Source organism: Symphodus melops, assembly GCF_947650265.1.
Source record: "Symphodus melops genome assembly, chromosome: 19".
NCBI lineage: Eukaryota > Metazoa > Chordata > Actinopteri > Labriformes > Labridae > Symphodus > Symphodus melops.
In genome coordinates, this window is record NC_136709.1 from 6,542,633 (window position 1) to 6,569,326 (window position 26,694).

Here is a 26,694-nt window from a genome sequence, read left to right on the forward strand (position 1 = left end):
ACAACAAAAGAAAACTAAGGACCGAGGCTTGCTTTATGACACTCAAGTTTTAAGTACTTGAATTTAAAAAAACAAAGCATGTTATTGGTAAAACATAAAGAGAGTCTAAAGCCCATACTGTTGAAAATTAGTTGGAAAAAGTCAAATTGATCTTAAAGGTATCTTAACTCAAAGCTACAGTTGGGAGCTCTATATTTAATGGATTGAAGTAGAAAGATTATAGAGATTTGAGAAAACTTCTGATTGATGTTTTCATAAAGAAGTTTCTCAGCTTCATGGATATCTAGAGAAGGGTGTTGACATTCCCTATCCCCTTGTCGTGAGAATACGGATTGATCCAAAAGATCTATTATCTCTAGTTGGCATCCTGCCATCATTGCTATGCTGATTGGAAGAAAGCCAATGGCTACAAGTTTCTCGAGGATGACATTCTGAGTCTCATCGAGCAATGCCTCCACAGGATTGAGTTACAAGAGAAAAACTCTGAAAGCTTCTGCATATATTGAAAGAAAAACAGGCTGGTGGTTTATGTAAACTGTTCTAAACAACAAAAAATAATGACAACTCGGGCATCAATCATATGACGGATTAAGAGTCTGAACAATTCAGTCAGAGAGTGAAGAGTAGAGGACTAACTGAATACACTGTCTAAAGCTGACCTCATATCTGAAGACAAAGGTCATCTGCCTTAGATCATCAGAATCAGCTTTATTGGCCATGTATGTTTAACACACAAGGAAGACTGTGCTCTCTCTGTACAATGTAAACATTAAACAATAACAATTAGCTTAAAATATGAACAGGTAATTAAAGAGTAATATGTACAAGACTAAATAGTGCAGTGCAAGGGATGATGATGTAAACATGAGGTAGTTATCTTGTAGAGTATTTACATAAAAGAGTGTGTCACTGGGGTTTTTTTTAAGTTAGTAATAACTCAATAAAATATACAGTGTTTCTTCTCAGAAATGTTACTTTTTTATCAAACTGGCTGTCGCTACCTTTTTCCAAGCAGGCTTAATTGCTAAGAGTAGATGGACGAACGGACAGACAGACAGACAGACAGACAGACAGACAGACAGACAGACAGACAGACAGACAGACAGACAGACAGACAGACAGACAGACAGACAGCTGGGTGGATGTTGTGTGTGTGTGTGTGTGTGTGTGTGTGTGTGTGTGTGTGTGTGTGTGTGTATATATATATATATAATCTTATCTTAAATCTTAATTATTTTCTCATCCTGTTTACACGTGACTCTTCCTTATGAACTTTATTTCACTCATTACCTTTATTGTATAATGGTTTGTCTGTACTTCATTGTCTCTTTATTTATGTTTCTCTATGTATAAACTGCTCCAAACCAATTGTTACAAGAGGGATTAATAAAGTTGTTTGAACTGAACTCCTCCAGATCTGATTTACACAAATCTTCAATTTCTTAATAAATACATTTGTCTTTTATTGCATTCATTTTTTTTATTGATACTGTATATAGTATTGTTGTTGTTACCAGCTCCTCACAGCACAGACACAAAGAGAGACAGATAGGAACACAAGAGACTATAGAGAAGAGTTATTATTGCACTGAAGTTAGACATTCAGTTTTGTTCTCTGACAGAACCCTTGAGAACATCAGAGCAATGCAGTGTTACTTATAACATACAAATGTGTGAAAATAAGACTGTAGTGAGCACTTTCAGATCCAGGTGGGAATTGAAAGACCTCCAAAAGTTGGTCTTACAGATATTGATATTGTGGGCGACATGGGGGTTGACTGAGCCTAGGCCCTGGAACAAGATAACCTGTAAAGAACAAGTAACGCCATTACAGTGTGCTAATGCAGCAGTAAGTTGGTTCTTGGGTGGTTAGAAAGTCTGATTGCATTTTTGAGGTTATCTACAGGAGCTTCGTGCCTGAAAGGTAAACCTAATATCATAATATCACTCTAATGTTTGATAATGAGAAATAAGAAGTATAAAAAAAGGAATTCCTGGACTACAACAGGTTGAAAATGCAGGCAAGTTTTCTCAATGTCATGTCAAAAATTTCATTTTTTTGACACAGACATTAACAGTGAACCACAGTGAACTACAAATATAGCTCAGTACTTTGATAAAATTAGTACCATTTTGACTTTGAAAGGCACACAAATGTGTGAAGCCTTTTATCCCGATGCAGTTTTTAAGCAAAGCTTTTCCCTGAGTGTATTTTCAACAAAAGGACAGCCAGGAGGTACACAATTTGGAGTGGCTAATAATGGACATTGACCTTAGAAATTTAAGCAGGAGCCAACTTTTTTCAGCTGACTTTCTGGCTGACTTTCCACATATTGACTAAGTTTGAATAAATCAAAGAAGGGATCAAAAGCACTGTTGGACAAAGCAATCCATAAACTTAAAAAAATATATTTTAGCATTTGGAAGAATGAAAGACTGATAGAAAAGAGTATGTATGTTTTGAAAATCAGTAAGTACAGTATGTAATGAGAGAAAGCAGCACTGTTTTTGGAGACAATTAGCTCAGCTTAAGAACACCAATATAAAAAGAATCTTCAGTGTATTTATAGTAGGCTAATATTTGCTGATAACAAACGGTCAGGGATGAATCATGTTGTCAATGTGGGTTGCAAAGCAAGGCAGATTATAAACAACTGAATGCACGATTGCACGGTTTTTACCTCATTTTGTAATTGTGTATACGTTATGAAGGATAAATGTTTGCAGATTCGGAATTGAAGTTCCTTAGAAATAACACTGTAAATATGGAAGCTGGGACACTGGTTCACTTTTATTTACAAGGCCATGCTTGGGCTACTCCCCTCCTATATATGCAACCTAATCACACAGAGAAGTGTTGATTCTTACAGTTTAAGTTCAAATAATTAGCTGTTGCTTTCTGTTCCATTTGCCCGCAAAGAACTGGGAAAATGGGGCCTTCGTCCACTCTGCACCTTCGACATGGAACATGCTGCAAAAAAGACTTGAAAATAACTGAATTGATTTCTTTAAATCCAGGCTGAGATCAAATGAGACAACCTCCTCTACATGTAACTGTTTTTTATAACTTTGATTGCTTTTAACTGTTTTTTATCATTCTAATTGCTGTCTGTCTGTTGTGAGTGTAATTTTGGCAGGACTCCCTAGAAAATGAGTTTTTTAACCTCAATGGGACTTTTCCGAGATAAATAAAGGTTAAATAAAACAACTTTAGACACAGCTCATCTAGTTTGCAGGCATATGCAGTTGTGAAAAGGTTGTGAAAGGCTTTTAGGTGTCAGGCGTAGGGTGCAATAATGTTGACTAACTGTCGAGGCAAGTTTATTTATAGCACATTTCAGCACACTCAGTTACGCACACTTTAAAAACAAAGGGAGAAACTGTATAGAAAGGAAAAGGGAATAAAAAGGTTTGTTTCAATACATCTATTTGTATGAGCAGCATTTCTGCAAATGCATTACAATTTCTCATTGTTTTCAGGTTACCTCCTGAAAAGAGAATGACATCACTGACTCACTACCTGCCTCATCCGCTAGAGGACACTGTGGAACTCAAACAATGGTTGACGTATTGATGACGTACTAGGAAGTGTTTTGAAGACAAAATTACAGCTGACTCGTACGGATCATAGACTGTACGGATGCGTAAGCAGGCAAGTCATGATTTAAATGTTGCATTTCATGGCAGTAACAGAAAAAAAGACATGATGCCTCTTCAGCGATATGAGACACTTCTTCTAGAAACTCTGCTGAAGGCGTTTTAGTTGATCGAGCCGGAAAAGGAGAGAACAAAGTAAGTCACGGGGTTATTCCTATGCTCAAACAGGGTTTGTTTTTGCCAATGCTACATGAATTAAAACAGCTGAATCGCCTGTTCCAAGCCTGAATAAGTCTTTGGCACTTTAAAAAAAATGTTTTAAAAAAGCGTAATGAGACACATTATTTTGTCTTTTTGGCTCCTCCTGACTGGTTCTGTCATTAAGACAGAAGGCTCCACTAAACAGACTAATGCTTTCTGCTTACGTATGTGTTGTTAAAATAAAACAATGAATCATAAATGCTTTGCTCATTTTTGTCATTTGTAATGAAACCTTTGTCCCTGGACATAGCATTCAGATTGTATATTGTTATTTGTATGTACAGAAAGCAAAGCTACTATTGGGTGGCTCTCAGAAGTACCAGCTGACCCAATAATGTTCTTAAAAAATCGCTCTCATTTCCAAATCAATAAGACCTCTTGTATAAGTGGGTTAAAAGTCTGGAATTTATTGCAATTAGTAAATCAGATAAGATGCAGCAATTTCTACCTGCCTGACTAAATGTTGTTTGTATGATGCTACACATGAGTAATACTATAAATAAAGCAGTTTTTCTCTGTTCTTATTGTAGGTTCATTATCATTCACTCTCACAACTTTGGAGCTCTTGACCTCTCCAAGCAACTCCAATGTCCGCTGGCTGTCCACCCCAGTCACCTGCTGTGGCAAAGTCGGAGGTAGTAGTAGATGGGGAATGCCCTCTCCTTGCTGCCACCTTTGCCTACTGGGACAACATCCTGGGTCCACGGGTGCGCCACATCTGGACCCCAAAGGGTGACCAATTGATGTTCCTCAGCGACGGAGAGGTCACATTTTTGGCCAATCATACACTTAATGGGGAGATTCTGCGTAGTGCTGAGTGTGGTGCTGTGGATGTGAAGTTCTTTGTCTTGGCAGAAAAGGGTGTCATCATTGTGTCTCTCATCTTTGACGGTGAGCTGAAGGGGGACAAGAACACATGTGCCTTGTCCATTATACTGCCACAGACAGAGCTGGCCTTCTACCTGCCTCTGCACACAATCTGCGTGGAGAGGCTAAAGCATGTTATCCGCAGGGGACGCATTTGGATGCAGAAGGTAACCTTCTTTTCCTGCTGATCTCTTGACTTCTCACTCTTAGACATTCACATAAGAGCAGACGAATTATTACCCTTTATACTCATTAAACGCACTTTTAAACCTCATCCAGCTTTAGGTCCTGATCTTAAAGAGGTATTAAGTAATCCATCACCTCTGCTTTACTCAATTGGGACTGTAGCAACATTGGCAGAATAATAAAGTTGCAGTCTCCCAACACAAAGGAGTAAGTTCGCTAATTAGGTCTTAGTGCTCCCACAGAGATGGCCAGTGAGCAGGTAATAACGTGCGGACAAAATAACAGGACACTCAACTCTTAATAAAAGAAGGGCTTAAAATGCATCCACTTTTTCTGCTGCTGATCTTGTTTTCTTTGAAAACCTGAATAAAATTAGAGTACTGCTACCAGCCCTTTTTATAGCTGATAAATCTCACCGGCTGCTGGGCGGAGAAAATGAACCCTCAGGTTGTTTTGGTCAGAGAAAAATCGTCTTCACACCTATTTGTTGAATACTGTCCAAACACTGAAACCTGCTTGTTAGATTTGTGAACACTTGACACATTTCCTTTTACTTTTTTTTTTCTTTTCTTTTCAAAATATAGTCTTGGTAAGGAGCTTTGGTTATTAAAATATCAAGATATCTAATGTTCTTATTATTGGTGATTTACTTAAAGTTGAATTGTTTTTGTGATTTGTTTTAAAGTCTGACAAATACTGGAGTCTGGATTTTGTGAGTGAAAAAGAAATTGGAAAAAAGAAACAAACAAACACTTTACAGTAAATACACTTTACACGGAAAAACGTGTTTTGACATTGAGCCCTTTCTTGTGTCCAGGCAGAATTTTTAAGAGCCAAAAAAAAGGAACATGAAATTTAAATGGACTAGCCATGTTATCAGTCCAGCATTACTACTATTACTGTTTTCTATGCTCAGGTTAAATCACTAGCATGACTACTACTAGCATTTGGTTTTAAGTTTCAAAATGAACTTTTACAGTGTTTCTGTCATGGCCTGCAGCTTATCAGCCTTAATTTATAAGTTCAGTTTTTGTGTAGTGCCTGAATTACATTTTTCCACTTGCATTTATCACAGGGATACAACATCATCTCAGTTCTGAGCTTGGAGATTGTCCCTATCATGGAGCTCTTGGCCTCTATGAAGACGCACAGCGTGCCAGAAGAAATAGATGCAAGTAGCACACACACGTGACATACGCACACTTCATCCTACCTCATCCTCTCAGATGTCAAAAATGATAACCAATAGAAGAACTAGAGACTGTAGTGTTCAATTAAGTTTTAACATGGGGGGGTTAGAAATTGTCTAGAAACAGTCATAATCTTAATAATACACAAAGAAATTACTCTCCCTTATATAAATGGAGCATGTTTTTCAGGTTCTTTGCCTCAGTTTCCACTAAGTTTGATTCACTTTTCTTCCATCTAATGCTATAGAAAAGTTACTCAGAGAAGGTCCGAAGATTCTCACATACTGTTTTCTATACTGTTACATGCTGTTATTTTTGTATCTTGTTTTTAGAGCAGTAAGTTTTATAATTGTGCCTATAAGCACTTTTGTCTTTGTTTGGACCAATTTTAAAAGTGACTCATTTGTTTGGCTTCCCACTGCGTAGATAAAAGACACCGTGCTAAATGATGATGACATCGGGGACAGCTGCCACGAGGATTTCCTCCACAAGTAAGCACTCTGGTACAGGCAAACGGAGACAGATGATGAACAATGCCCATTTAACACCCATCAACCTTCCAATGATGAGTAATGGCTCTCCACTTAGGCGAAGTTTCCCTCCAGAGAAGGGCGAAAGCTAAATCACTGTTCGTGTCAAGAGTCTGGAAAGTCCATTCTGGCAATGAAGCTCCCAATTGCTCCGAAGTGTGCAGGATTAGTTCAGCATCCTGTGGACATGACAAAGCACCTGTGAACAAAAATGTCTTTATCTGCGGGTGTTTTTTTTTTCTTTTTTTTTTCTTAGAATAAAAGTAATCGAAGATGATAAGTATGTTTTAAGATTCCAGGCTGGTCTACCGTAGCTCTACACTTGACCAGAGTAGGTTAAATCCACCCTTATTCTTTCTCCATGTAAAGCCTCATAAATATTCGATACACCCAGTTCTTTTGGCGTAATCACTATTCCTAAAACTGTAATTAATAATTAGAGCAATGCTAATCTGGTTAATTGCCTCTAATTTGCATGTCTCTGTCTTTCTGGTTCAGGTCCATCAGCTCTCATCTGCAGACATGCGGCTGTTCAATAGTGGTCGGAAGCAACCCAGAGAAAGTTAATAAGGTATATTTACCATATTAGTGGCTGCACACAGACACATTTGTAATGCGTCCACATAATTCAAAATGTCAAGTGTGCTGTGCTGCATTTTGGTGTTTAATGAGTCCCTTATGTACTTTGTTCCGTCTCTGGAACAGCAACACAGTTACTGATGCAGCCATAATTAAAGGAGTTTATTCAAAGGCGTATAACATATTACAAAATGGCTAGATGTCATATATGTTGTAATGGTTATAAGGAAATTGCTTGTTATATCAAACAACCTTTCTCCAACCTCATGCCAAATTGATATCGATAAATCAATTTGTGGCCTTGTTAGAGCACGAAATGTAACAACTATCTGAAATGTAATAAAAAAAAATGTAACAAAACCAAAAATGTAATAACTGGTTGATAATGTAACAAAGTGCTGAGCCCAAAACATATTAACTTTTAGTAGTGATTACATTATGGGGCAGGCAACATATTTTTCTACTAATAATGTAACAACTTGTTACATTTTGGACAGAACTTACTATGTTAGGACTCAGCATTGTGTTACATTATTGACCAGTTGTTACATTTTGGGTTTTATTAAATTAATTTATAACATTTCAGGTCGTTGTTTTGGGCTCTCACCTTCTTGTGAAATGTAGCTGACAGTGTGCAAGAATCCCCCTCCTTTTATTTAACCACCAGCAAATAAACAAAAAAAATGAAAGAAATGTTGATTTCTTTTCCACTCAACATGAAATCTTCTAACAGTATATAACTTCATATGCGTTTACATATTCATTGTAGTGCTGTAGTTTTAATGAAGTCAGTAAAGTTACCACTTTTCTTTTTCTTCCCCCAGCTGTATGATCGAAGCACGTTTTTCTTTTGGTGTAATTTTTGAAATGTTCTTCAGATTGTGCGGACTCTCTGCCTTTTCCTCACCCCAGCTGAGAGGAAGTGCTCTCGTCTCTGCAAGGCTGACTCTTCCTTCAAATATGACACTGGCCTGTTCGTGCAGGGTCTGCTCAAGGTCAGCCACCAGTTCCTTCTAAAATGGCAGTGCAGTGCATTTTGAATGAGAGCACGGTTTTTCTTTTGTTTTGCTCTGCTTTTTTATATTATCTGGTGTGATGTTCTGAGATTGTTGCCATACAATATTTTATTGCTAGAATGTACAACATATGATTTAAGGATTTTTTTGAAGAATAAAACTTATAATGCTTGTGTCATAACTTATAATGCTTGTGTCATGATACACACATGATAAATGTATTCTAAATGTTGAGGTTTGAGGTTGTTACTTGGGGTCAGGGTTATACTTGAGAAATGTATCAAGGTCCAAACAACCTTTTGGAAGAATTCACGAAAAGATGCACTTTTGTGGGGACTGAATGCTGCATGGGTGGATGTGACACATCACTGTTTGTCACCAAGAACAGAATGAGTGCAGCAGAAGAAACTTGAAAGAGCTTATTAGTTTGGTCCTAAAGGGTCAGTACATCACACATCAGCTGTGTCGGCGAGGTCCTGCGGGGGTTTCTTGTAGATTTTCACATAAAATGTATAGAGGAAAAAGAATACTGGCCAAGGGAGAACAACATAAACAGGAAATAGGAAGCTTATTCCTTGCTAAATATAAAATTATTTATGAAAGCTTCTTTGCTCATGTTTTGGTAGAGCTCTGCAGTTTCTTTTCCTTCGTGTTGTATTTTAATTGTATTGTTTCTAAAGTTCTGATAAATAACTTTGCTTTCTTATATCACAACTTCCATTTGTTCAACAACACATGTATTTCCCAGGACTCCACAGGCAGTTTCGTCCTGCCGTTCCGCCAGGTTCTCTACTCCCCCTATCCCACCACACACATCGATGTTGACATCAACACAGTCAAGCAGATGCCACCGTGCCACGAGCACACGTACAACCAGCGGCGCTACATGCGGTCTGAGCTCAGCGCACTGTGGAAGACAGACAGTGAGGAGGACATAGCTCCCGACACAGTGATTCACACGGATGAGACCTTCACACCTGACCTGTAAGCATACACAGTTCATTTACAACTAAAAATAAACTCATTTTCATTTTCTTATTTTATATTATGTCTATATTATTTATATTAAGCCTCATCAATTTGAAGATTTTTTAAAAGTAAGCCTTTTGACCTTTTCCCTTTTCCTCAGGAATATATTTCAAGACGTCATGCATAAAGACACTTTAGTAAAGTCGTTCATAGATGAGGTAAGAAAGGAGCTACACTTTACATATCGTTTATGTCTGTTGTCATTGTCTTATTAAAAAACCAAACTACAAATGAACAGAAAACAGCTGGCTGATGGAACAGCAGAAGTCAAACAAACCATCAAATAAGTAAGTGACAGTGCAGCCACCTTTTGCTAACTGACGCACACATTTAGCTTACTGGTAGTAAGCTTAAGTGACATCACTCAAAAGGAGGCTCATCGGCAGCAGCCGCCATACTGGAAATGATGTCTCAGCCCAACTTTCTGTCAGCCTAGCAACAGGCTGAGAGCTGGAGCTGAGGTGGTTTTTAAACCTCTTGTTTATGACCTGTACCTTAGCCAGTCAGCAGGGGGAGCACCGACTGGTCTGGATTCACTCACTGGCAATTGTTTCGTCCAGTTTAATATACAGTCTATAGTTTGTGGTTCCAACAGTTGGTAAAAGAAAATAAGCTTAAGCGTTTTTTATGTTTAACATAACTTTATTAGAAATGTCGTATTAATTTATTAAAGATTTAAAGTTATAATTATAACAACCCCAAGAATAGTTGTTGTGATTGATCGTATTTAGATTATCAATCTGGTCTCTACGTACAGTAACTCTTCTGAAGTCAGAATAATAAAGTGTACTTTATTCACATACATCGATATGTTTTGTCTTTTCAGTGTAAAATCAGAATCCTAAAAGTTGTCTCTTAAGTGATCTCGAGTATCTACTGTATGCTCAGCCACTTGTTATTGGCTTAAGTCATGAAATACAACCATAATCACATCATATGATTTGTCTTTTAATAACTTAGTATTTAACTGCAGTATACAAAAGTGGGAAGTGGAACATTTTCTCTCTTTTAATCATCAAAAGGAAAGCACAGACAAAACTCCCTTTATAACTTCTCAGTCCGCACCAGATCCTCTCCCAAAGGGAATTTTACAAAAAGAGGGATATAAAATAATCTACATTAAATATACAATGTCTACACAGAACAAAGCATACCTGGCAAAAGGAAAGCACAGACAAAACTCTGCTTTCACTTCCCTTTCCACTTCAGATCCTAAGTATGTTAGCTTAATGCATGTGCATGTAAAATAGCTTAAATTGCTGTGCACGGCAAACTAGGCTCCTAGTTAATTAAAATAACAATATATTCAGGATATTTCATTTAAATCAATATTCCAACGGCTAACACAATGATTAAAGGATGGAGGGTGATTAAAAACTGAGGCAAAAGAATGGGCACTCACCTCCACCAAAGCAAATTTCACAAAAGAGCAGACAATTGCCAGGTAATTTTGTGTTATTAGAAAAACAGTCAAATATGCGCCAGCAAATTTGTTATGTAGGCACTCACTGATGTGGTGTATCTCTGCCTCCCTATACTACTTCCTAGAGCCTATAGATACAAAACAGTCAAATGAATTGTCATGGGTCCCAAACAATGATTCTTTATTTCAAAGTTCTTCCAGAATTGTGGTTTCAAAGTTCTCTCTTGTCAACAGCAATGTGTTTTTCTCTCAAGGTGAACACAAAGGAAGGGGGCAGTGTGATGTTTAAAGCTTTTCAGCACAGTCGTAGCCTGGACTACTAATTGACATCCTGTGTTGTACCCAGGTGTTCATGCTGAAGCCAGGCCTGTCCCTGCGGAGTACCTATCTGGCCCAGTTCCTGCTGCTGCTCCACAGGAAGGCCCTTACGCTGCTCAAGTACATTGAGGACGACACGTAAGAGCTGTCACTAATACGACTTTAATCCAAATAACAAAAAAGGATTATTGTAGCTCAACAAAGCACAACACTCACTACCCCTCATCCACAGATTAACTAAAAAAATAATAATACCAGAGCTTATTTGCCTATTTTCTGGACTCTGCTTTTACATCAACTTCGCACTCGGGCCACTGACTTTGCTTTAATAGTGACATCACCACCGGTCATGATGTGGACGCCTGCCGTCGATGGTGCTTGCTTTAGGTTTAAGAACCAGAAATACCCAAGAATAATATACTCCCCAAGGTTTTCCTGTACAGGTTTGTCGATACTGTAATCGCACAGGGACAACGTGACAAGAAAAAAGAATGAATAAAAGCCCCAATACAGAAACTCTAGTTCAGAATAATCTGTCAGTCCTGGTTGAGGACACTGCTCAGGGTTGTCTCAGAAAACTGGGTCGATCAAGGTGGGGATTCAGGAGGAGATTATTCAGCTATGTGGAGACACGCGTTACGTTCAAACCAGAAGAATCTTTTGAGGAAATGAAATGAAACATGAATTGAAATCAAGCATCTTAGAGGGTAGTTTAACAAAACAAAACATATTAAAGTACACAAAAAACAACATATATTTAACCAACTAAAACAGGCACATCTCCAGTAGGAAGGGAGAGTCAAAGTGTAACTCAAATATTACCACAGGAGTTAACGTGGTTCTTTCTGGATTTGCTGCTCTTTAGATGTTTATATAAGTATGATGTCAATACCTTTTATACTGTTTGTTTGTTTATTTCCAGGCTCAAATCCAGTGCACCACCTTATTTGCCTCCTATGAAGGTTTATTCTCTGATGGGCCCACTGCCCAACAGAAATGTAGTTTTGCTTATGTAAATTATGTAATCTGAATTTTTTTGAAATTCAAACTCTTTTTTTAGGTAAAATTCACTTCATTCATACTCTTCATTGTGTAAGTAAATGAGCTCTGTTTAAATTTGAAACTCTAATTCAAACTCTTTTTTTTAGGTAAAAGTGGATTTCTTGACAGTGATCCGTCATAAATGATTTTTTGAGATTCCATGTAATATGAACATGATACCTTTGGTTGCATTAGAAGTCTGTGAATTTTTGGCTTATCTTGTTTAGTCATTTATTTCAACATTTGGTGAATACATTTCTGATGCACCGTGTTATAACTTCATACCATGCTAATGAAAAATAATCTTCCAAGTCAGGTTTGAGTTATCTCAGACTAAAGGAGCCACCCAATGTTCTTTGTCCATGAAAACAGCCCACAAAAATGTATCTGTGACTACAACTCAACATGTGTCAAATGTTCCCAGTTTGTTTTGTTTCTTGCGTTGTCCATGTGTTAACCTGGTCATTGCTCCATCTGGGCCTGACTCATCTCCTTCTGTGCTCCTCTACAGTGAACTGACCTTCCCACTCCTTTCTGGACCGCAAACACTCCCTGTTTATTGTTCTTCTTCTTCTACACCATTTGGCTTATGTCTTGTAGAAAATCTATTTGAAGACTTGAGCATTTATATTGATTAATTCAGATTGTTCATCTACTTTAATGGTAGATAAACATATTCATCAAAAATGTAAATATGATTTCTCCTCAACTTTTTTGTCGCCAGGCTTCACATGGAGGATACCTTTCAATGAAGTGTTCAACTGAAATGCAAAATACACAAAATGACATTACATTACCTCCTGAATACCTCCTATCTGAACTGAAATCAAAAGTGTGGTGTTTTAATTTTTAAGTATCATATAACACTCACTGGCCACTTTATTAGATACAGCTGTTCAACTACCAGTACTCGTTATTACAATCATCTTATCAGCCAATCACATGGCAGCAACTCAATGTATTTAGGAATGTAGACATGGTCAAGATGATCTTCTGAAGTTCAAACCCAGCACCAGAACGGGGCCAGATGGGCTTGTCAGAGAATTTTAGCAACTACTAGGATTTTCATGCACAACCATCTCAAGGTTTGAAAGATAGTATTAAAAGAAAATATCCAGCAAGCGTCAGTTCTTTGGGCGAAAATGCAACTTAAAATGGTTTAAGCTGATAGAAAGGCAACAGCAACTCAAATATCCACTTCTTACTACCAATGTCCTTGTGTACTAAGTGAGCATCATTTGAACACAACAGCCTATTGTTGTATTGTTGCTGACCATGTCCAGCCCTTTATGATCACAGTGGCCATCTTCTGACGGCTACTTCTGGCAGGATAACTCACCATGTCACAAAGCTCATATCATCTCAAACTGGTTTCTTAAAACATGACAACCGGTTCACTGTACTCACATGGCCTCCACCAGATCTCAGTCCAAAAGATTGTTGAATCTACGCCACGAAGAATTAAGGCAGTTCTAAGGGTAAAAACTGAGTCCAATCAGTGCTAGAAAGTTGTACCAATAAAGTGGCAGATAAAGGAACATGTATTAATTTCAGTTCATTTTACCAACCTGAAGGAAGCAGGTGGACCCAAACTAGATTTTCTTCAAAAAAGTCAAATAATACAAACCTGAAGAAGAACACCTGGGATGACACAGCCAGTGGAATATTACAGATGTGATAGTGATTGTCCAGGACTGGAGTTTTTCAAATTAAATAAAGCAAAGAGCGCCTAACTTCTCTCAAACTTGCTGTAGCACATCACAAGAACAGCTCTAGTATTTGAAAAGAATCACTGTTACACTGTGGTTTTCAATCCCAACAATATTTGAAAATATTTTTATTATTACATAATAAAGATACAAAGAAATATTATAGGAATTTTTCACTTGATTTTGTCTTACAAAAATCATTTTGATTGTATTTTTCCTTCAATCTTTACAATGCAGAGAATTATTTGTTCTCATGCATAGTTAATGCTTGAAAATATACCTCACCCCAGAGACAACACTAACTACCTAAGCAAAACCATTATTTGTGTCCTCATGTGGAAGCGTGAAAGCAGGCTTGTTTATGGTGTTGCTAACAGCCTGAGGTCTGAGGGGCATTATATTTTACACATGCCTTGACAGGATTGTTTATGCTCAGTTGCCATCCTGTAACAGCATACATAATTCATTGTGGCATGGCATTTCTGCTCACAGCTGCAATCTGACGAGATGTTAATGTAAGCCCTCAGACCCTGACTATTGCAGTTTGTTAACATTTACACCACAATGTGTCCCCATCTCACTTTACAGGCAAAAAGGGAAGAAGCCGTTTCGATCATTGCGCAATTTAAAGACTGACCTGGACCTGACCGTCGAAGGAGACCTGAACATTGTTATGGCCTTCGCTGAGAAGCTGAGGGCGGGACTGCACTCGTTTGTTTTTGGGAAGCCATTCTTCACCAGCATGCAGGAACGAGATGTTCTCATGAGCTTTTGACTTCATCCTTTGCCTGCACCTCCTGTTCTCAACAGTTAATGGATACAGTCAATTTGTGCTTTTGTTTTCTTTCATTAAAATTATATAAATGCATGCACATGTGTACACTGGAGAGAGGACTGCCTTTAGCATGAATATTTCTTTCTGCCTTGCCGAAATGAAAAAAGTGTCTTGACCAGATAGACTGATTGTTATTGCTATTGAGCCATTAGAATTCAAGGTTTTATATTGCCGGTGTCAGGTGTAGGCATTATGTGACTTTTTCAGAATGTTTTTAATTGAATTATTCACAGCGGAATAAATTATTGATCTATTGTATGACTCCTGTTCATAGAGAGTATGTATTCATTTCCTATATTAATTAGAACTGACTGTTATATTGTACAGCAAGCTCTCCATTTAAAACAGCATATTACTGAACCCGTTTGCTGAATGTTAATCATGCATATCAAGGGATTTCACTTCAAGGTTGTAACTTATCATGAAGCACAAGGTTTTCTATCAGTTTATAAGAGGCAAAAAGCAATGCAAATGAAATCATATCACAGTCCTCTCTGACAAAACTTATCTCTGTATTTGTTTGCTAGAGCCTTCATTAAATACACCTCTGTACACTAGTTGTGCATGAAATGGTCTGCATTGATTGTTTTCCCACTTATTACAACAACACAGCTGTTTGCATTTGGGATCACCTTTTTACAGTAAACTTATAGTACAAATGTCAAAATAAATAAAAATGCAAAATCTTGTTCATTGGTTTCAAAAGCAAGCATTTCTTTTACATAATTTATGGAGAATTTCTAGTGGGCTTTTTTCGACATTTAAATATGTTTTAGAATTTTAAAAACTTTGCCCACATTTACAGGGACAATCATGACCACCCAGATATGAAAAATGTGTCAGCAATTCTACCTTCTACGTCCAGTAGACTTCTATTTACTGAAGATGTGATCTGTCAGTAAAAAGGACTGTTATGTGTACAGGTTATATGTTTACAAAAAAAAATATCACAGTGTTTAAAAGCATTTTAAAATGTGTTTCTATCTGATTACAAATTTAGAACAGAACTGTAGCCAAGCAGGCAGCTCACCATTTTTTCATGTTAACATTTACTTCTTAACATTATATGCATTAAAGCTGTCATGAATCATTATATTTACTGCTGTGGACAATTAACACTGGGAGCGAATCACGAGTTAACAAAAAATATTTCTGTGTTGTTTGAATGCAGATATAACGGGGTATTTTAAAGGTTTACACATACAACCGTAAAATACATTATACCATAAAGCTTACTCAATCTGGTCACCTTCACATAGTGTGAGGGCACTCTCTGTCAGCTCCATGATAGTGGTGAGAGATTCAACTCACTGCAATCAGGTGTGTGTCACACTGATTGGCTTTGATTAAGCCCAGGTGTGGAGAGCTTTTATATAACCCGAGTCTCCATTATCTCACCTTCAGAGGTAGTAAGAGATTCTCCCTGTTTTCTCAGTTTGTCTGGGTGTATATATAAACACCAACTAAGATATTTGTAGGTATTAAATTCCAACTGTTGCACAGTGTATAACTTGGGTTGCTGGTTAGTCTCATTTTGACTCCAGCCTTTATGTGTTATCAAAAGTCTCTCTTGCAGCCTTCTCTTTTTGTTTGTGTTTTCTGGGTCTCTTGGACAATTTAGCTTGGTGTTAGGTCAGGGGTGTCAAACTCCAGTCCTGGAGGGCCGGCTTCCTCAGACTGTTAGACGTCTCCCTGCTCGGATGCAGCTGAATCCAATGAGTGACTCGTTATCAGGCTTCTGCAGAGCTTAATGACAACACGTTGGTTTAAAGCAGGTGTGTTAGAGCAGGGAGACATCTAAAAGTCTGAGGAAGCCGGCCCTCCAGGACTGGAGTTTGACACCTGTGAGTTAGGTGCTGGCAGTTAATCATTTTCAGTGAGTTTGGAAGCCTGTTGTGGCTCTATACAGTTATGCTAAAAATCAGACTTGGAGGTGTAATGTGAACAAGGCCTAAGAGTACCAAATGTCGTTGGTTATTATGTGGTGAATAAATCATATTATGACATAGGGCGATATCCTGTTGATGTGGCAATGCAGTGTGCTTTGAGTAACATTTGTTCTCAATTAATCCTGAGTTCAGACTTGTATCAGGTTGATCAGTTAAATATGCACCAGATTCGTGTGAGAGCTTGTTCTGTGATTGTGACTAACCTTTCTGAGATGTAGATGACTGACATATAATCACTCTGTACTTCAATTCATCTCTTGGTGTCATGTGTATAGCATAAAATAGAACCAGATTTAAACAGTAGGTTTATATATTTTGAAGATTCTGTTCATGATTACATTTTATTTTGGAATACATACAGAAGACAAAAAACAGCAGTGTAACTAAACGAACTAATCATTAGGTTTTCTTTTAAAACAACCTCCAATGAATACAATCCTACTAAAGACATAAAATCATGGCTAAAATTGACTGAGGCACTGATTGCATGTATGTCTGTATGTCTTTACTTAATTGTTATTGTCATTTTTTAAGATGTGTGTTGACACAAAATTTAAGGTGTTCTTTTCAATGTAAATGAAATGAGTGCTTAGATGTTCTTTTTCTTTTTTTAAGATTTACTTTTGGCCTTTTATACCTTTATTAGATAGAGATTAGGGACAGGGTTGGAGGTCAGGGAGAGGGGGAGGGAGGTGACGTGCGGAGGGTAGGCCACAGGACTATAGCCTCCATACATGGGGACGTGCACACTAACCACTGCACCACCAGCGCCCCCTTTAGAATATCTTTTTAACCTTACTAAAGTATAACTCCTGCAGCCAAAATCCTCGTATTTTAATTTTTGCTAAAAAGAACATCCCTTATGTCATAGTTGACCAGACAACATACGAGAAATGAAACCTCATTCTCTGTTTCACATACTTCCTTTAAACACAAGGTCTGACTCAATTAAACCTGAGATTTGAGAAACAGGAATTAACTGTTATGTAAGAAAAAAAATTGTTGTAAACCAATGGGTGAAAAAATCAGCTTGAAAATTGTAGTCCATCTATTGTATTGGATTGCCTTCAGCAAGAAAATTCTAATTAGATGTCTTCCAGTGGGCCCTGAACCACATATTTGAAGCTGTTCATTACAAATAGAATAGCTTAAGTAACTGTACAAAGAACATCCTTGAGGAATTAAATGGCAAAACATTCACAAGACAGAACAAATTATTAATGTGCGATATGGTTCCTTTTAAAGCCACAGCCAAAATAGGTTAGTCTTCAGGGAACGCTCAATTGGCAGGGAAAAGCTCTGAGCCTTGTGTTTGGTATCTTTTTAGTAAAAAGACTCCGACATGTTCTTTAGGGATGCTTTGTTGTTATGTCTGGAGGAAGGCATGACAACAGCCTCTTCCATTAAACAGTACCCTGGAGAGCACGTCAAAGAGATAAAAAGCTTGATATACATATCTCTGGTTTTTGACATTGTAGTGAATGGGACAAGAGATCAAGGGGAATTTTTTTTTTCTTTCGTATTATCTATTATTGTGGAAGTGACGTAGGAACAACTAAAAGGCAAAAAACCTTTAAAACAACCTACATGTTTTCCTAACACTTTCAGGTATTTGTTCTTATAAGAGTCTTTTAAAGGGATACTTAAGCTAGCAGAAGAGCACATAATCATTACCAGTTGTTGGTTGTTTAATTGGGCCATTTCTGGGCCATTTTAGCACATTTCCCAGAATGTTATGATTATAACGACATGTTAACTCATCCTCTGATAAACAACGAATGTATAAGTCTATGTGTGGCTCCAATAAGAACACAAAACTATAATATGGATCATATTGTAATTTTGTTATGAACTAACACAGGGTTTCATTATTTAGTTTCAATCAAATGCATTAATTATTGAATGGATTACCAACATTCAATTCATGTTCAGGAATGTATTCTGTTTAAATGCCCTCCTTATCACTAGTGTTCTGACCAGCTCAATGCATTTGTGCTGATGGTGACTTAATGATAGAGGGAATGAAATTCTCAACAATTTATTTTATTCTATTATTCACAGAAAACAAGACGTATTAAAGAATGTCATTTAATATTGAGATCTGGTTGCCTTTAACTTAATACAAACTCTCAAGTTGATAAACCACCTTTGTATCTTTGCTCTAAATCTTTTTGTTTCAACATTCTCATTTTCTTTTGTTCTTTTTTGTTCTTCGTTGTAAAGTTATTTTTTGGGAACATTTAGTTAACACAGTATAAGAAATAAACATCTTTAAACATACAAAAACTCTTCCCTTCGTGCGCTCAAAACACTCCCACTGTTCCAAAACATTCATAGTGATTGGACAGATTAACTGTTAATTGTGCGTGGCTTTCCTCATACTCTCCTGTAATTGGTCAATCTTTGGCTTTTCATTTCCCCTATTGGTTGTTCACGACAAAACAGGAAGAGATGTTAACTGGCTGTCTGCCAGGTAAATATTCAACAGAGGATGCTATCTGTACCAATGTCTGACACGACAAAGGGACATCGACTCCTGGATGACCGGATCAAAGATGAAACCACATGCTTTATTGTGGACATTAAGGTATTTTGTGGATACAAAGGGGATTGTTTTTTCAGTTCGACTAAAGAGAAGTTAAAGGGTGCGGCCTGCTGTCATTACCTTGCTAGCTAACTTCAGTGCTAACATTATGATGTTAGCGGTTAGCTCAATGTCTGCTTTATCCACTATCCTAAAAAAACAAAAAAAAAAACACGAGGTGTTTAGTTTTATTAGTCAGCTTATTAGCCCCTTGTCGTTACATTTCACAAGGTTAAAATGGGATGTATTGGGCAACATTTTATCTTTGTAATGCGAAAATAAATAGAGACATGGGATTAGCTAACGTTAGCTAGGTATAAAGGTCCAGGTATGGTTAAATCCCAGCAGTCATCTGTGGTCAAGAGAAATGTTCAATTTGTTGTTGTTCAACTATAATTCAACACAAAGTTATTTCATGATATATAACCGTGTCACTGACAGCTTTGCCAGTACAATATGTAAACAAAGACAGAGACAGTCATGATAGCCTACTTGTTGTTTTTATTATCTTCTTGTTATGCACACAGCACCACAACTTCATCAACAACAGTTTGATTTAATGTTGAGGTTTAATTTGATGAGTGTTTGTGTTGTGCTGAGAAGCAAAGGCTTGATCTTAAGTGATGCAGTTGTATAAATAGTACATGTATGTTTCCGTGTCGTTTAAAATGTTCAGACTAAGTGATCAGATTAAACCTACTTCCCTGTGCTGCTCTGATGAGACTTGTTGATGGTGCACTGATGTTTACTGTATCTGCTCGGAGGATTGATAGTGATTGCATGAACAAGTCCGTGAAGAGCTTTGTGGCTAACTACAAACAAACCTCCCTCCTCTTTAAAACTAAAAAAGTCTCCTCACAACTTTCTGTGATGAGTCACTGACGGGCAGAAACTCACCTTTCTTGAATAGCTGCATGATCAGTGCTCACCTCTCATAACTCAGAGTATTACTGACACACGTCTTAGTTCAATGAACTGCAATCTGTTGAATGAAATAACAGCGAGGCAGTAACAGATCCACACGAGTAGACTTAAATCAGATAACAAAGGGAAAGTTTTGTTTGTATAAATATTTTACAAAGCTGTATACCTAAATAACGATTTGTTTCTTTTATATTTTATGAAAAAACCCCAAATATTAAACTAAAATTGGACAAGCATCCTGCAGGTCATGCACTGTAACATGCAGAGCTTCAAATCAAACGTTCTATATTATTTCTTAAGTGTCATTTTAGTCAGACAGATTGTAACGTTTGCAGTCAAAGAAAGCTCCCGGTTTATTTCATCTCAGGTGTTGTATTCAAAGCTGCTTTAATGTGTGATGGATGAGATGTGTGTGTGTTTGTGCCTGCATGTCTTTCTTGGTGTGTGTTAAAGAGTAAAAGCTTATGATCCTGAAGGATAGCATGCACTTATCTGAGCACCAGTCCTCTGAAAAACACAGACAGTAATCCCTTCTGTTGTAACGTAAGTCCACGTCAACAAACAGCCTATATCCTCTTGACATGCCAAGTAACTACAGCTCATTCTGATCACATGAGGTGTTTAATTACTGCAAGAATTTTTCCTTAAAGGACTCCCGTACAGACTAAGTAAGGGTACTATACACATGATTTAGTGTCTTAAAGAACGATGTCTGGCCACAGATGCATTATAACATAAATCACGTAATAATCCTCTTGCACGAAGCGTTTTATGTAGCCACTTTGTTTTTTAATTCTCCTCCCTTGTTTAATTGTCAAAACAAATCCATCTGTTTTTTTATACATGACAAAAGACATGGGCGTATAACTCATCCCTGATCTGCAAAAGAATCTTATTGCTACTTTTCTTGACAGAAAATGTCACTAGTGGAGTCAGCATTTTGTCTGTACCTTTTTAATATCACCAAAAGTGACTCACAGAGTGGTTGCAGCAGTTTTTTTAAGTGACACATTATATCTATGAATCAACAATTATTTCCTATTGTTTTATTCAACTTCTGTATGTATGATTAAAACCTAAGCCTGATTCTGTTGCATTTGTGTTTATTTTGATCCATTTGATCTTGAATCTTTGAAAGCTTTTTTGTGATTTATGGAGTGAAGTAGAATGATTTTAAATCCACAACACTTGGAAATATTGACATTATGTTATTCTTTGCAAATATTCTTATAGAAAATAAAACCTTCTGTTTTTTTATTAGCTTGAAGATGGTTTTATTGTAATTGATGTATTTTATGTTTAGTTTTTCTGCCACCACTTCAGTGGCTGCAAATGGGATTAAAAAGCATACAGGAATGACCTGTCAGCCTTAATGTGTTAATGGCGATGCGATTAAATGCAAAAAAAAAAAAAATCAAATTCATTGCCCCTCTCAACTCAAACATCTAACAGCACTCACTGTTCTGTTTGTTTTTTCATTTACTTTCCACCTTAATTTGTTCATTTTTTTCTTTATTTGAGGTCAAATTGTGATTTAATGTAAAAAAAAACAAAACGGGAAGAAAAGTCACATTAGCGTAAGATAAATGCACAATAAAATAATTTCAAAAAACGGTTTTTGAAATACAAAATATTGTAATTTCCAAAATGTGATTGAAAATACGATTAATCACGATTACCTTTTGTAAGTCAGCATGAAATTGCAATAATAGTAGAAACAGCCCTAATGTGAGAGGCAGACAGTTGAGTTTCAGTTGAAAGTAATTTGACATTTCTCTGTTGCAGTTTTAGACTTCATCCTGAGAACCTGTAGCCATGGATGGGCATGTTGCCAAAAACAATGAAAGCACCTTCCCCAGCGTCCTGGATATTGATGATTTTCTCAACAAGCACAACTCAAACTTCATCTGGCTCCTTGTTGGTGAGTGACCTGTGACCGCAGTCTGATTAAAATGATCAAGCGGTCGTACCATGCTATCACTGAATCAAGTTCAGTGGCTTTGCAGTTTCCACGGTGATGTGTGAAAGCTTCCTTTGGTCTCGATTATTTTTGGCTTTCTGTGCTGACTTTGATTCATGACACACATCTCATTTTTTAAAAAAACAAAAAGGTACTTCTTTAAAGAGGGCTGACGTTTAAGAGCTTTTAGCACTTTGTTAAGGACACCACCTTCTAAGCTTTGACATTCAAAGGTTGTTTAAGTGCTTATCTTTGTTATACTCTGTGTAACTTTGCCTTACGTTTCTTGCATCATTGTTTGCTTCATGCTGCTTCGACACCTTGACTGCTGTGATCATTTTGCAATGAACGGCAGCGTTTGGCACACTGTATTGAAAGGATCAGTCACTTCATGTTGACCTTATAAGTCAAACTCTCTCTAAATGTGACGTCTTGTGTTTACAAGGGATGATACAGAATGTTGAAGTGAATTTGTATAAGCTATATATCAAGCACTTAAGTCATAGACACGAGCAGAGCTGCAAATCTTTGGGTGTTTCATGATTCGATTTCCGTTTTGGGGTCAAGATTCGATTCCGATATCTATTTTTGATTATATTGAGTATGTACTTCAGGATCTACTCCAGTCGTCTGTGAGACTGACTGAATTTCTTTCTGCTTCATTTGGCATTCTACTGAGTTAAAGAGCTAGCTTTAACATTTAGCAGGGAGCGACTGATTAGCTCCCCAAATCTGTTTCAGAATCTATTCAAAATCTCAGAAGATAAGAATCACGATTTTTAGATGAATCGATTTTTTTATTTATTTTTCCACCCCACCCCTACTGGTGAGCTCGCCTAATGCAGACAGAGAAGACACGTGGTGCACTGATGTTGTGCTAAAAAGTGGCTGAAAATGTTCTATACAGTACTCTTATTGTCATTGACTTCTAGGTGTTGTTTTTTTTAGCTCATTTACTTGATATACAGGAAATGGCTCCTGTCTACAGTGATGTGTGGCCAAGCTTCTGTGCCGGCGCTCTGACTAGTTTGTCAATAAGCAGGTGGAGCTGACTGGCATCTCCTGTAGCTAATAAACTTAATATTGACAAGTACATGACCGGTGGCTGAAATTTAAAGTATCTTTAAAGTAAAGTCTATATTTTTGTAGACTCCCATCACTAATGCAAATTCAAAAAAAAACCTTGAACTGTACAAATGTAAGCCCTCTATTGTCATGTACTAACAAACCTGACCATGTTGTTAATTTTGCTTTTCAGCCACCATTCTCTCGTGTGGATGGATCATCTACCTGACATATTACAACTCCCGCAACATCGGCCTCATCCTGACCCTCATCATCAACAGACTCTACAAGGATGGCTACATTCATATCGGTGTGTGTTCATCAGGAGCTCTGTTACACAGAGATGAATAGAAAGCAGTCAGTTCAAGGCGTTGACTCGGCCTACTGAATATTTCATGATGATCCAGCTTTTCTCAGTGGTTATCTCTGTAGAGTCTCAACAACAAACCGCAACCAGCAACAGATTGAATTTCTTCTCATAACTGACACAGAGCTCATTTAATAAAGCGGCATGTATTCATGTGTAACTCTACTCTTATGTTGGTGTTTGGTTCCTTCCAAACATTCATTTCCTTTTCTAAAGAGTAGGTCTCGTCATGTGTCTCTGTACACACCAAAAATGAACACAGTAAGAAGGTGTGCCTGTCACAGTGATGGTTACTTCGCACTGACACATTTTCCATCCATCAGTTTATTGACAGATATGGCAGCTCCACAGTCAGTGTGATCAAATAGGAAGTGAATGACGGATTACAAAGGCTTTATGAGAAAGGCATGGCTTATTTTGTACCTCATCAGTTACACCTGTGCATGATATATTTTTAAAAATGCAGATTTATTTTTATTTCAACCACAGTTTTTTTTTTTTTTAATAAATAGGTTGTGCTTCTCGAGTATTTACAAAAAAGTAGCGCACATAGTTAAAAGAGAAAAAAAAGATATAAACTTTTGCAGGAAAACTTCAGGGACTCTCACAGACCCTGGTTGTTTTGTGTTGAGCAAGTTTTAGTGTCAAGTTAAACATTACTGCATTGATTCAAAGGGGAAGCAAGTGTTGTTTTTTGAGGGAGCTGAATGTCCAATGTCAGTAGAGATAATTACAGTTGTCACTCTCTTGTCGTGCAGAAATTGAAAAAGAGAGAGAGAGAGAGACAGTAAGCAGATTTTATGCAGGAAAATCTTTTGTTCTTATCTTCTTGTTCTACAACTACTGTACATTCCGATGTTTAATTTCTTCTCAATGTTGAGAGAAAAAAAGGGGATTACCTTTCCCAGAAATGGGGCGTTGGTGGCGCAGATGTTAGTGCTTGTGCCCGACTGTGCATATGGAGGCTGTAGTCCTAAAAGCTGACAGCCCAGGTTCAAACCCAACCTGTGGCTCCTTTCCCCACTCTCTCTCTCGCCCCCTATTTCCAACTCTTATCAACTGCCTTATCTCCCCAATAATGGCAGAAAAACAAACTATCAGAGAATTTTCCAGCAACACCCAGATGGTCTCTTTTTTCATTAACCAAGCCTTACACCACTCTCGTACTACTTTGTTTGTTAATGTTTAAAGTTGTGTTTAAAGTTTAACACTTTTGTCTTGTCTCTCCACAGGCTCCTTTTCCTTCTCTGTGCTGTCAGGGAAAGTCATGTTCAGAGATGTCTACTACATCAATCAGGACATGTCCATCAGGTAACCTGACGTGTGCTGCATTGGGCGCTACTCCTCTACTCTCCTTAAACAATTATCTCAAAGCTTGATCACTGTTTCATTCTTTTTTTTTTTTTTTTTTTGCTTTCAGGATACAAGACGGCTTCCTCATATTTCGTTGGTGGAAAATGTATAACCCAAAACAGAAACAGCATGGTGAGAAGATCAGAAATGTGTTTCCTGTGTGTTGAACTTTTTTTTTTTTATAATTTTATAATGTTTTCACCACTTAGATGAAAAAGTTTTTATTTAACGGGAATGATCTATAATTATTTATCATAAGTTTTAAAGTTTACGTTTCTACGTTTTTTTTTGTTTTTTTTTACTACCAAGATGCAACAGCTTTTAAAACCACCTAAGGAAGGCAATATCAAAGTCAGCTCTGATTTTCCTGTCTTTGTCTTGTTGTCAGACCCCAAGGCAGAGACCAGGCTTTACGTGACAGTTAATGGCTTTGAATTCCACGTTTACAACCGGACCGACCTCTACGCTCGACTGCAAGAAACCTTCGGACTGGAACCCACACTCATCACACCCAAAAAAGATGAAGAGCGGGGACAGGAGGACGCAAGCAAAACCCTAGAAAGGTTCTGCTCTGGCAACATTTTTTCCTATTTGTAATGTCAGTGGTTAAACGTCTGTGGAAATTCATCATTCATTTGAGGTGTTAAAAAGTGGCAAAAAAACATTTAACAGAAACCTTTAATTGATGAGGACTGCAGTGGCTTCCTCTGGTGTCTTGACTGATGATGATGATTTTAGAAAGGAATCAGCAGTTTTTTCACCCAGAGATAATTGATGAATATAAATGTGATGACAAGCTATCTGGAAGAGCCGCACAGATGAGCTCATTTTCTGTCTGTTATCTTCGTTGGCAGAGAGAAGCAGTATTGTCATTTTACCTGATGTCAACGAAATCATTCTCACCAAATTTCTTTTTAAGCACTAATGAATTAGTTTTGGACTGAATATGTTCTGCTCCTTGTATAGTGTGAACATCAAATCAGAGAGTCCAGACCCTTCGTCATCTTGGCGCTCCCTCATCCCTGTAATCAAAGTTAACATCAGCACGGTGAGTATGATTGTAAACGTTCTTTAAATTGTTCAAAAAACAAATAAATAAATAAGATTGTAATTGAGAAATCTTCGATATACGTCAGTCTCAAGTATGTTTGTTGCATTGTCTGTTTGTTCTCCTCCAGGGACGTTTGGCTTTTGGAAACCACCACCTACCCCAAACACTATGTTTGAACTTCGAGGACGCCTTCCTGACGTATGCTACCAAGCCTCCATCCAGTCACCTGGACCAGTACATGCACATCGTCAAGGGCTCGCTGGAGAATGTTCGCGTCATGCTGGTTCCCAGTCCACGCTACCTTGGCATGCAGAATGACGAGTAAGTCCAAGTCACTTTCTGACCAATCTCTGAACTCATCAGCTTTCATCTGACGGTGATGTTTGCTTCTGGAAACCAGGGCGGACTTCTGTTTTGTCTCTGCAAAGTGACCTTTGTCATTTCTTGATACATAGGAGTAGAGGCCATTCATCTGTTTCTTGTAGTTCTTAGTTAACTTTAGATTGGGGGAGTTACACAGAGGCTTCACTATACACTTCCCTCGCTGGCTTTCTGCAGCAATAGGAACCCAAAAGATACAAAAGTATAAAATAGAGATATAAAAAAGAAGACAACAATGAAACTGCTTGTTGGTTGAATGAAAGTTAGATTGTTCTGTCTGGAAATGAATATGACAGCAAACACAAAGGGATTCAATGTAGTATGTATTTTTAAAACAATCTATAGAACTTGTAAGCATTGTTGGTTAACTTATATTGTTTTCAGTACTTAACGAGTTTGACACAAAACAAAAATTCTCTTGGAGCGTCCATACATGGGGCGTGCACCACTACGCTACCGCCGACGCCCCCCCCCGGGGA

The 26,694-nt window shown here is 37.6% G+C and overlaps 2 protein-coding genes across 3 annotated transcripts in view; both read left to right on the forward strand.

The window, feature by feature from the left end:
* Positions 1–3,563: 3,563 nt before the first annotated feature.
* On the forward strand, positions 3,564–15,138 carry c9orf72 (C9orf72-SMCR8 complex subunit). Of its 2 annotated transcripts, XM_079369695.1 has the most exons (11): positions 3,564–3,792; positions 4,389–4,590; positions 4,714–4,892; positions 5,987–6,082; positions 6,528–6,592; positions 7,130–7,202; positions 8,089–8,205; positions 8,975–9,210; positions 9,356–9,413; positions 11,025–11,134; positions 14,335–15,138. In XM_079369695.1, exons 2-11 carry the CDS (start codon positions 4,446–4,448, stop codon positions 14,519–14,521), a joined length of 1,266 nt encoding a protein of 421 aa, XP_079225821.1. In that variant the 5' UTR covers positions 3,564–3,792; positions 4,389–4,445; the 3' UTR covers positions 14,522–15,138. The 2 variants fall into 2 exon arrangements, with proteins under 2 accessions (XP_079225821.1, XP_079225820.1); XM_079369694.1 differs by having other exon boundaries at positions 3,565–3,792; positions 4,389–4,892.
* Positions 15,139–18,893: 3,755 nt separating this feature from the next.
* kiaa1109 (KIAA1109) overlaps positions 18,894–26,694 on the forward strand; it is a 78,775-nt gene continuing 70,974 nt past the window's right edge. Inside the window, exons 1-8 of the mRNA XM_079370435.1 lie at positions 18,894–19,117; positions 21,824–21,959; positions 23,257–23,373; positions 24,663–24,741; positions 24,851–24,915; positions 25,172–25,346; positions 25,750–25,831; positions 25,962–26,155. Of these exons, the coding sequence (XP_079226561.1) occupies positions 21,854–21,959; positions 23,257–23,373; positions 24,663–24,741; positions 24,851–24,915; positions 25,172–25,346; positions 25,750–25,831; positions 25,962–26,155 (818 nt within the window). The 5' untranslated portion in view covers positions 18,894–19,117; positions 21,824–21,853. The remainder of the gene's footprint in view (positions 19,118–21,823; positions 21,960–23,256; positions 23,374–24,662; positions 24,742–24,850; positions 24,916–25,171; positions 25,347–25,749; positions 25,832–25,961; positions 26,156–26,694) is intronic.

Coding starts and splice junctions, on each gene's coding strand:
- c9orf72 (XM_079369694.1), top strand. CDS start 4,446: ATGTCCGCTGGCTGTCCACCCCAGTCACCTGCTGTGGCAAAGTCGGAG. Junction 4,893..5,986: donor GACGCATTTGGATGCAGAAG/GTAACCTTCTTT, acceptor CATTTATCACAG/GGATACAACATCATCTCAGT. Junction 6,083..6,527: donor GCGTGCCAGAAGAAATAGAT/GCAAGTAGCACA, acceptor CCCACTGCGTAG/ATAAAAGACACCGTGCTAAA.